The 11,767-nt window shown below is 55.3% G+C and overlaps 1 protein-coding gene across 5 annotated transcripts in view; it reads right to left on the bottom strand.

The window, feature by feature from the left end:
• Positions 1–364: 364 nt before the first annotated feature.
• FBXO25 (F-box protein 25) overlaps positions 365–11,767 on the bottom strand; it is a 60,747-nt gene continuing 49,344 nt past the window's right edge. For 2 of the 5 annotated variants that reach the window (XM_047713279.1, XM_047713287.1), the window contains 3 exons: positions 11,140–11,319; positions 9,250–9,393; positions 5,459–6,503 (listed from right to left, as the gene is read on the bottom strand). In XM_047713279.1, the coding sequence (XP_047569235.1) occupies positions 6,414–6,503; positions 9,250–9,393; positions 11,140–11,319 (414 nt within the window). In that variant the 3' untranslated portion in view covers positions 5,459–6,413. Of the gene's footprint in view, positions 423–1,024; positions 3,454–5,458; positions 6,504–7,036; positions 7,064–9,249; positions 9,394–11,139; positions 11,320–11,767 lie in introns of those variants that run through there. The other 3 variants (XR_007124365.1, XR_007124364.1, XM_047713272.1) reach the window with 3 other exon arrangements.

Genomic DNA, 11,767 nt, shown 5'->3' with positions numbered 1-11,767 from the left:
CGAGAAGCCCCGCTTTCCTAAGGAACCAAGGAGGAGAAGCCCCGTCAGGAACGCACAACTCCAGGTGTCCACGAGGGCGTCGCTTCCTCCTGTTTCTTTCCCTTTATGTTTGGGAGCTTAGGTGGCTTCAAAAGTCATATGAAATATTGGGGAAATCTATCTAAATGTGAATAATTACCTCAGACAGAATCATGGGTAGCATTTAAAATTTCCTGTGTACTGACTTTCTTAGAAAGCTGCTTACAGGGGCGTCCGGGTGGCTGGTGGTGAAGTGTCTACCTTCGGCCCAGGTCGTGATCCCACGGATCGAGCCCCGCATCGGGCTCCCTGCTCAGCAGGAAGTCTGCTTCTCCCTCTCCCACTTCCCGTGCTTGTGCTCCCTCTCTTGCTGTGTCTCTCTCCGTCAAAGGAATAAATAAAATCTTAAAGAAAATGAAAAAAAAAAAAAAGAATTAAAAAAGCTTTTTAAAATGAACATCTATTACTTTTTAATAAAGAGAAAGAGAACAGTTATTTTAAAAAAGTAAAATGTTAAGTGTCAAACATATATAAAAGAAAAGAAAAACAAAGTAATGGGGTGGCAAAACTATGGCCTGCTAGCCAAATTTGGGCCACCACCTGTTTGTTCATGGCCCGTAAGAATTTTTACATTTTTAAATGGTGAAAAAACTTAATCCTGTATCATGATACATGGAAAGTGTATGAAACACATGATTCTGTCGGTAAAGTCTGACTGAACACAGCGCACTCTCGTGGACAGGCTGCTTGCCGTCTGGGGTTTTGCTGAGCGAGTGGAGGAGGGGCACGTGGCCCACAAGGCCCGTATGTTCACAGAGCAGGTCTGCTGAGTTCTGCTATGAACTCCTGGGTGAACCACCCTCCTAGCCTCAGCGATGATCCAATTTTGTCTACTGACTGAACTATGATGTTACAGTGAATCCCAGACATCCTATAATTTCATCTTCATGTTTAAATAAAAAACAGTTGGGAATTCATCAAGAAAATATGATAATTACAAACATACCTGCAGCAAACAGTGACAGAATTGAAAGAGGAAACAGGCAGCTCCAGGATAACAGTAGAGACATCAATCTTCTACTTTCAATAAAGGATAAAATCCACCAAGTGATAATTCACTACATGCATTAATAGAATGAAGAGGAAAACATTATTTTCATTGATGCAGAAAAAAGCATTTGATAAAAAACAAAAAAACTAACTCAGAACAGAAAATCTGCCCTGACTTACTAAGGGATATAGAAAAAGGCCACAGCTAACCTACTTGGTCAGAAAAGACTGAGCGTTTTCTCTAAGGTCAGGAATGAGATGAGAAAGTCCACTCTCACCACTCCTATTACATACACATCGTACTAGAAGTCCTCGTCACAGCAATTAGGCAAGAAAACTAAAAGGCATCCCAACTCTAAAAAGTATAACTACTTATGAATGATACGATTTTATTTGCAGAGAACACTGAAGATTCTACCCCCCCCCCAAAAAAAAATCCAAGAAAACCAAAGCCACCACTAAAAAGCAGAATAGGCATGCTTAGGAAAGTTGCAGGATACAAAATCAATATAAAAACAACAGCTGTGTTTTTATACATGAACATTGAGAAACTGCAAAGGGAAATTAAGAAAATCTCATTTACAACAGCAACAATGAATAAAATAGTTAGGAATAAACTCAGCCATAGAGGCTGAATTATCGTACGCTGAGAACTAGAACGTGGCTTAAAGCCATTAGAGCAGACACAGACAAATTGGAAAACCCACCATGCCTGTGGCTGTATGACTTATGATGACACCACCACCCAAGGTGATTTATAGATTAAATGCACTCATCAAAATCTAGTGGTTTTTGCAGAAATAGAAAAAATCCTAAAATTTACATGGACTTTCAAGGGATCTCAAATAGCCAAAACAATCCTAAAAAAGAATAAAGTCAGAGGACTGACATATCCTGATTTCAGAACTCACTATGAAGCTACAGTAATGAAAATAGTTTTGTCCTAGCGTAAGAACACACAGAGACACACAGACCAATGGGACGAGACACAGAGCTTGGAAACACACTATCACATATACAATCATGATTTTCAACAAAGGTGCCAACACCATTCAGTGGGGGAAAGGGCAGTGTTTTCAGCAAATGGTGGTGAGAAAACTGGACGTCCACATGTGAGGAATGAAGTTGGGCCTTACCTTACACCATACACAAGTATGACCTCAGTGGTCCAAACGCCTAAATGTAAAAGCTAAATAAAACTGTAAAAGTTCTGGGCAAAAGCAGAAAGTTTCATGACCTTAGGTTTGTCAATGATCTCTCAGGAGATGAAAAGGTCAGCCAACGCTGGGAAAAAGGGAAATGGGCTCCATCAAACTGATACCTGCACTCATCAGGGACACAACAGTGAAAAGGCAACCCGCACAATAGGGGAGCACATCTTCCACTCGTATGCCTGTAAGAAGTTAGTATCTAGAATAGACAGGGAACTCATGCAACTCAACAGTAAAAACACACAACAAAGAAATGGGCACAGGACTTGAACAGACATCTTTCCAAATACGACAGACAGATGGCCAATGGACACACGAGAAGGGGCTCCAGACCACTAATCACCAAGGGGACAGAAACCCAGACCCGCAGGAGACACCACCTCGCGCCTGTTAGAACTGTCACTGAATGGTGACTGCCCCAAAACAGTGTTGGCGAGAACGTGGAGAGAGAGGCACCGCGCTGCTGCTGGGATGCAGACTGCGGGTCTGCGGAACGTCGTTCAGGATCTCCTAATAATGAGAGCAGCATGGAATGAGCATCTGACGCACCGATTCTGCTTCTGGGTGTTTATCCAACGGGAGGGAAAGCAGAGAGAGGAGAGATACGGGCACACCCTTGTTCACAGCAGTGTCCCACAGACAAGCTGTGGTCCGCCTGGGCAACAGAACACGGCTCAGCCCTGAGCAGTCAGGAAATCCTGAGACGGGCCACGGCGTGCGTGGACCCTGAGGACATGACTTTCAGTGAAACAAGCCGGTCACAAAAGGCCAAGTGCCAGATGATTCCGGGACATCCTGCATCCAGGGTAGTCAGATTCTCCACCGCAACAGGAGGTGGCGGGAGCTGAGGGCGGGAGCTGGGAAGTTAGTGTCTAATGGGGACAGGTGAGCACCCAGGACAGGCAGATCCTAATGGCCTTCCTGGTACCCTGTGCAAGCCGTCGGGCCTGTCACTAGGCAGCGTCTGACACATGAGGCAGGACCACGGGGGAGGGGTGGGGTCAGGCACGCACCCGCACAGGGTTCACGGAGGAATTCAAGTTGTATTTCATAAACACGGGATCTTCTGCCTCTTCAGACTGGTTTTCAGAGGACAGCATGGCCTCCTGCTGGTCACTGTGGGGCAAGCAGCAGAGTCCGTGTGACGGCGGGTTATCGTGGGGGGCCTTTGCCTCTGAAAGAGAAAGGATCTTCCAAGAAGGAAGCTGCTCGTCAAGAAACACAAGCCCTGAAGCTCGACTGAGCGTCTGAAGCAGAATAACACCGGGGTCCCTCACACACTCTGCCCTCAAACAGCCGAGCGACCACTGCCAAGGCGAGTTCATGCTAAGTCTGCCCGGACGTCCTCACCCTGACCACAACGGGACGAAGACAGCCCAAGATATTCAGACTGAGATCACCTACGGAAAGCCTGTGTGGCATCAGCAAACCTAACCCAGCAAGTGGGTACGAAAAGGACGGTTGAGCGCCACCCCCTGGCGGGGTTTCAGCCCAGGATGCAAGGGCGGTTCCATGTGCAAAAGGCAACCAATGTGGGGCCCGTGGCAGGCCCCGTCAGTGCCGCGCAACCCCTGACACCGGGGTTGTGAGTCCACGCCCCACAGTGCGAGTAACATCGTGAAGGAACAACAATCAACCGGTGCTTCGTGCCACACGAGCCGGATGAAGCCCCGTGATCTCAACAGATGTGGAAAAGCATGACAAAATCCAATTCTCTTCTGTGATTAAAAAAATCCTCAAGAAAGTACAACCGGAAGGTTAAGCCCCAACCTGATAAAGGCGTCTGCAGGAAGCACACGGCACCCCACACTCACAGAGCAAACAAAGCCTTCCGCCGGCGGAAAGCACGACCGACGTCTGCGGCTGGCGCGGCACCACAGGCCCCAGCCCAGGCCGTCAGGGTGCCCGGACTCCAGCTGCGTGTGGACACTTGTGGGAGTCTGCACAGTGACCACCGGTCTGAGCTCAGCAGGTCACGGGGCACAAATACCAACATTTTACGAGGGGTCTGGGGGTCTAAGGACAGCATTTACAGCACACGCTGTCGGCAGTCAGACGTGAAGTGTCCTACAGCAGACCTAGTTCCTCGTACAGAGACCTGAACCATCAACAGGGGCGCGTGGCGAGGGGTTAGAGGTCATCTCCGTCCTCTGTGGCCACACACTGGGTGAGAAACAGCTTTTTGTGCCACGAAAGGAGCAAGGCTGCGTCTGGACAGCCTTCCTGGCTGGCAGTGCCTGCTGAGGCCCACCAGGTGCGTGTCCCACGTCAGGAATAACCGGATGCCTCGGCCTGGCCCTCTCGGGCTGAAGGCATAGGAGACATGCTGTGGGGTCTCCAGCTCACAGTGTCCCCTAACAGACCCGCATTCAAAGCACCGTTCGAGTGTGTAGTTCAGGACAATTCTGCGTCTCACCCCCTCCTGCATGTGACTGATGGCTGCCTGGATGCCGTCTGCCTTCCGCTCAGCCTGTGGCCTCTACTCACTCCGTGTCTTCCCCAAGGCTGCTGAGAAAGCTGCCACTGTCCGCAGCTCGGCCGGACCTCCCATGGACCCCCCGGACGGGCTAGCAGAGCGCAGCGGCTGTGCTCCCCTCTGTGCTACGGACACATGTTTGGGGGACAAGAGCTCAAACTTCAACGTCCTTTTAAGAAGAAATCAACACCAAAAAAGACCAACAGTGAAAACCGGCAAAAGACACACGTTAGGCAACTTTTACCCAAAACAAAACCCACGGTCGGTCATACAAAGAAATGTGGACACACCTTGTCCCTCACTTTGGCCAAGAGCGCCGGGGGAGGGAGCCCGCAGCAGCCTTCTTCGGGGAGCTCAGGCGCTCCATGTGTCGCTGCCTGGGAAAATCCTAACCACTTCCAGTCACAGGAGTAGTCTGGACACATCCTCCAACATGTGATGCCATCCCTGGGCTCTGCTCCTCCTTTGTCTCAAGGGGCCGGAGAGCCACACATGAGCTGCTGACAGCTTGCCCATCCCAGTTCCTCCGTGCGCAGCAGGAGTCAGCGACACCCTGCCTCCCGTGACAGTGCACAGCCAGCAGAACCCGGGAAGGGTCAACAGGAAAAGACCCTCCTGCAACCCACAGACGTCCCGGGCTCCAAACCATGTCCCGGGGGAAGCACATCATTGGCCCTCAGCACCAGGTCAGCACAGACAGTGATACTAAAAATCCAGAATCTTTATTTACAAAGACGCGAAACCGCAAACCATTTTTATATGCTTAGAAGAGGAAAAACTTAGGGCAGGAAGAAGAGATGATCTGCGGGGGTTCCCACTGCTCTCCCACAGCGCCGGGGTGGGAGCTCATCTATGTGGCAGGAGCATGGTCTCGGGGGACAGGGTCCTGGGTGACTTGTATATTCTTTCATAACATATTCCCCAAAATATCCAAAATAGACATGCATTATTTTAAAAATAAAACAATCTTTTAAAGGTTTAAATCAATGATATCAAAACCACGGACACTACTTTTTCAGAAAGGTGTAAAATTGAGGAAGTCAGATAAGTAAATAAAGATGATTTATTACTTTGTCTAGGAAAGCACTTCCAGGACAGTGAAGGGGCGCTGCACCGGGCGGTCCGACCACCCACACCGTGGCTGGCCACAGACTGACCACAGACTGACCACGAACACAACGGTACCACACGCTGCCCTCGGCTCACTTCCATCAGTGAGGGCTCACTTCCATCAGTGAGGACTCACTTGGACACAACCAGTGCAGTTAAAATACATATTAAGAAAAATAAATATTCTGCACCCCGTATTTACAACAGCCCATTGTTCTGTCCCTGCCCCTAATCACTACAGAATCAGGAAACTATGATCTGACGGTCAAGCACAGTGGTAACCGTTAAGTGTCAGTGTGGCACAGAACGTGGTGCTACTAACCCAGGACCTTACTGAGCCATATTAATAAACACACAATGTTGCAAACCGTCACAGGCTTAAACGAAGAGGATTTTAGAGAAAGTGAAATGACTTTGCTTGGGTTCCCTGACCCCCTTTCAGAACAAACCAACGCCCTGTGGCCTGTCCGTGCAGGGAGGGGGAGGCGCGTTCTCCAGGCTCCTGTCGCTCCCTGGTGACAGCACAGCACAGCGAACCCCTTCCGCCTTCAAAACTTGAACAGGTCGATGAAGTGCTGTGGGGACACAGGCATGAAGCAGCTGTCGGGGTCAGCGGCGGTGCAGGGGTGCCCCGAGTCCTGCAGGAGGAGGCAGAGGGGTCACCACGGAGCACCCGGGCCCCAGCGCCGTGTGGAGGATGCGGACCCGCATTACAAGGGCAGACGGGCACGGGGGTTTGTGAGCAGAGGCAGGTGGCCCAAACTAGAGGGCCGGGACCGGGGGTTCTCTGCCTCCCTGGCCTGGCCCCGGAACGCGCACTCCAACAACAGGGTGCCCCCGGGAGCTCACACTCAGCGGGAGACTGGGATCCTGCTTCACAGGAGAGAGGACTAAAGAAATAGACGCTCCGCAGACCGACAAACTTGAAAGGCGGAGGAGGCTAAAGAGCAGAGACCGGGGGGAGTTGGAGGCCACGCCAGGTCGAGGCACCTGCCATGTGGCCCCATGCCTGAATGAAAGCTCACAGACATGTGTCCATGTCCCCCTCGGGCTGAGCCTGCCCCTAACGCACCGGGCCCAAGGACATCCCGCAAGCGGCTCAGGGGGCGGTTCTGGCCGGCCGGGGAGCATGCGTGGACGCGACACGAGGCCTGGTCTAGCACGGAGGTACCTTGAACAACAAAGCAAGGCGGCAGTCCTTTGAGGTCGTGGAGAAAGCACCAGGAGGAGTGCGGGGAAGGGAGGGAGAGAAAGGGGAAAGCGACGTTAGCGAGAGAGCAGGCCGCACGAACGTCCGTGTGGATGGTGATCTGCAGACATGGCTGGCGCCGCTGGCACCGAGGCGGGCGGTGGGAACAGTCTTGGAGCCAGCGCATCGACCACTAGGACCCATCCGTCCTGAGGCCGGGACCGACACTCCCCTTGCCTCGGAGTCTCGGCTGAACGCGGCCCAGGCTGCAGCCCCAACCGCAGAACTCCCCACCGCACACACAGTGCAAGGCTGCGGTCTCCCGGCTTGTACTGAAGACGCCTGGGCGGTGTCTACGAAAGCCGTTTAGTCTCTCCCGCGCAGCCCAGCACCTGCTTTGCCAAATGCCTGCCGTCCACCTTAGTGTTGCTCCTGCTCGCTCGTGCTCTGTCCGCGCCCCACTGAGCAGCCTGCCGACCTCCCTACACGCTACCTAGCCACCCGCCCGCTGCCTCTCGCATGCCAGCCACCGTGCATCCTGTGGACACCGTGCGCAGGCCACCTAGGGGACCTGTTCCTGCTCATGGGCGCAGACCTGCCATGACCCCGCCTGGTCCCGCCCAGAGCCCCAGACCTGCAGTGTCCACCCTGGTTCCTGCATGCTGTCTGGTGGCGACACAGCCCTGACCCCTGGTCCTGGCCTCTAACAGGACTCGTTCTGTCTGGCTGCTCAGCAACCCCCCCATGTCAGCTTTACCACAGTTCCGGGAAGCTAAGCGATACAGAGATCCGGCTGCAGAACGGACGGGAGGAGGAACAGAGCCGCCTGTGTAATCACGGAGGGACAGTGCCTTCCCTCCTGAGGCCAAGACCAGATCCCAGTCACGGACCTACCCCAATGGCCCAATGAGGTCACTGCTATGGGTCTGTGTCGGTGCCCCTGACCCTCAGAAGCTGGGATGCAGGGAGCCATGCTCCTCTGTCTGCGTCCACGAGCACCTGCTGTGTGGGGTGCACACAAGCCTCCCTCGTGCCCTGGGGCTGGGGACACGGGCTTCCCCACAGACGGACTTGTGCCTCCCTCACCCATCAGGCCGAGGCAAGAACACACCTGCTCAGACTCTGTGCCCTTGAGGAACTGTGTCCTACAGAACAGCTGTGACCCCAGAACACGGAACCTGCACCATGTTTTCACTGCGAGGTGGGAATCCTACTAACAGACGTCAGTGACTTGGAAACAAAATCCCACATGACTCGTGCAAAGGGCAGCAGTGACCCTCTGTTATAGTGACAGAGGAAACACTCCACAGGACTGCACTCACAACTCGCCACAGCAACAGGAAACCACAAGTGACACTATCACAGACGTCCTCGGAGCGGAGAGAAACCTCCAGGGCTCGTCTCCTTTGCAACAATGCAGCGTCTGCCCCGCGCTCCATCCGACAAGCTGCAGGTAAATGTGTGGCGAAGCGAGGAGCAGGGATGCTGCTGACGAGGCAGAAGCTGACAGCCGTCCCCCAGCAGCACGAGGGCCCCGCACGTGGGGTGCACACACGGATCTCACTCACCGTCCACGGAGCACGGAGAGCTCAGGACGCACGCTCTTCGTGGTCAAGGAGACCATGGGCACACATCCCAAGGTAAAGGCAAATGACCCAGGACATGAGCTCCCCTCCCATTGCGGACAGACCGAGACTGTCTGTGTGGCAGGGAGCCATGGGGCGGAGGGCTTCTAGCGCGCCCGGGTCCTCCGATTCCAAATGTGAGTCAGTAGGCGCCGGTTCAGTTTCGATCAAATAAGAAAACTGTGTGTCCCTCTAAAAGGCTGGGACCTCCCTGCTGCAGGGGCTTGGCGTGGAGGGGAGCTGTGAGGTGGCGCTGGCAGGGGTGCCAGAGGCGCAGGGCTGGAGGCCCAGTGTGGGGCACCCGCTCCAGACGCTTTGGCCCCTTTCTCCCGGGCTGAGGGCTGGCAGGAACACGGCACTGCCCAGGACGGGCTGCCCCTGGGGATACATGTCGCCCGAGCAGAGAGACACGTGGCTGCCTGACACTTACGACTCCAACCACAGGCTGTACGGCTCACGTCCGTGACTCTGTCCCCCGCCCTGACATCTGGGGAGATCAGGCTCTCTTTCTCAGCACCACTCCCCTCACACCTGCAGCAGAGCCCGTGGACCCCCGCCCGCCCCGCTTACCTTCCAGAAGAGGATGCTGCAATGGCGGCAGAAGTGCAGCGTGTCCCCATACTGCTCCCGCGGCGGGTAGTGCTTCTGTAGCGCGAAGTACATCAGCTTCCACTCCACATGGCCCTTCTCCGACACAATCAGGTGCCTGCAGAACTGACACACCACACACTGCTGAGTGCCACGCCAAGGGCCCCGGGACGTGGACTCAGACCCCCGCAGGCTGAGGCAAAGGGGACGAACCCGTGCCCCATGGCATGAGCACACGGGACAACACAGGGCAGGTGGGAACAGCCTGGTCTACAGCGACGCCCACGACCCGTATTATGGGAAAATCACGTCCCGTGTGTGGTGTCTCGATACCTGCATCTCTATACGGAAATGACCACCTGACTGAAAACAGGGCCAAGGACCCAGCACAGAGGTGGCCTGGGTGCCACACTCTGTCACCAAGGACCCCATGGTGCCACTGCACACCCACTAGCTTGCACTTGATTTAAAAAAAAAACAAACAACCCATAACAAAAACGCTTGGGGGGCTCAGTCGTTAAGCGTCTGTCTTCGGCTCAGATCATGATCTCAGGGTCCTAAGACAGGCCCCACGTCGGGCTCCCTGCTCCGCGGGAAGCCTGCTTCTCCCTCTGCGCCCCCCTGCTCATGCTTGCTCTCCTTCTGATAAACAGAATCTTTTAAAAACAAAACTAATCTGACCCAGAAACCCGGAGCACCATGCGGATATGGGGATACCGGAATCCGTGTGCTCAGTGGCCAGCAATGTATGACATGCAGCCCGGGGGACAACAGCGTGGCGGTTCCTGCCAACTTCAACACAGGTGCCACGTGACCCAGGATTTCCACTCAGAGGTGCACACCCACGTCCACACGAAAACATGGCCGCCAGCATTCAATGCTGTACAATTCATCAAAGTTGCAAGGAAGAAACAACCCAGATGTCCACCAGCCGCGGAACAACCAGCGGAAATGGGGTCCGTCCACGGAACGGCCTGCTGACCAGCCACGGAGTGCCATGCGGCCGGGTTGGCGTGCAGGTGGCCCACAGGGAGGGAAGGTTTGGTAGAGCAGGGACTGGTGTGGGGCCAGGGCTTGGGGAGTGGCGTCTGTCCCTCAGGAACCGCTGCAGGGCGTGAGGGAGGATGGCTGCCTAGGGAGACGGGGTGGCCTCCCCCACGCACCGCCGTCTGGCTCCAGGCCACTGCTCTGCCCGCTGCCCCCAGGGCCTCTCACAGGGCAGCGCCGGGGACCGCCTGCACCAGCCAGCCCCACGCCCTGGCTTCTCCTTCAGCCGCGTCCGCACTCCCAGCGGACACCCTCCTCCACCTCGGTCGCGGCTCCTCCCGGCTCCAACGAGCTCCTCAAACAAGACCGCACTTGCCCCCCGGGCATCCGCCTGGAAAACCCCAGACGTGGGGGGGGGGGCACTGCACCCTGGTGCACAACACTGAGGGCCACAGGTGCCATTTTCTCAAGGACACCCCACCCCCCAGCCTCTCAGAGAGACAGTCTCCCCTGGGCCATGTGTCCACGACTCTGCGACTCCGTCCTCCCACCCGCCCCCGAGGCCGCAGCCAAACCCGCCTCTGATGGGAAGTAACGCATCAGGGAGCCCCTGCCCTGCGCCCTGCCCGCCCCACACCGCCCTGCATGGAACAGATACCCCTGCGTGTGTGCGGGTCTCACAGAGCCCCGCGTGACGAGTACGTGCACCGAATGCCCAGGAGGTCACACGCAGACGCACCCTGAGCGGCCCCCACGACTGGGTGTGCGGGCGCAGCGAGCGGGGAGGGAAGGTTCAGAGAGCCACGTGGACGGCGACAGGCGCAGGCCAGCCTCCCTCCAAGGGACACGTCCCACACCATGGGGCCCTAAGGCCACCACACTCACCTGCTTCTCGGCGAAGTGGTACTGACAGAGTTTCTTCCACAGACGCCTGTCCTCACTGAGCATGGACAGTGTTGGCGTCACCTGGCCCAGCGTGACGATGTCCCAGCCATCGGAGAATCTGTACAAGATGTTGTTGAGCATATGCAAAGGGAGGTCACTGAGTGTGAGGCCGTTGTTCACCTGCCAGGGTGGAAACGGACAGGGCTTCACTGCGTGTGACACCTGGGAGCACCAGGCTACAAGGACACCTTGCAGTCCCCTGACAGCAGCTGCTTCAAAACACAACACAACCAAAGAGACACAGCTGAAGTGTCACCGTCCCTCACACTTGGCCATGGGAGCCCTGAGCCCCCGTGTCGAGAGAGGGCTGGCCTCACGAGGACCCCAGAGGAGAGGCAGGAAAAGAACAGAGTCCAGTCTGTGCCCTCGGCTCCTCCAGACTCTGTCCGAGTGCAGGACTCACTCGTCAGACGTGACACGGACATGGGGTGGAGAGATGGCGGGGTCTGAGGATGGAGCAAATAAAGCCACTGATCGCCATGGAGGCCCGTCCAGCTGTCAGCATCTGTGTCAAATGCAGGAGCCATACCCTCCCTCCCACAAGCCTGCGCATATGTCCCAAGAAAGG

The sequence above is a fragment of the Lutra lutra genome, chromosome 2 (genome assembly GCF_902655055.1).
Source record: "Lutra lutra chromosome 2, mLutLut1.2, whole genome shotgun sequence".
Taxonomy (NCBI): Eukaryota; Metazoa; Chordata; class Mammalia; order Carnivora; family Mustelidae; genus Lutra; species Lutra lutra.
The sequence above is the reverse complement of the archived record's forward strand: the minus strand, read 5'-3'. Positions and strand labels throughout refer to the sequence as shown.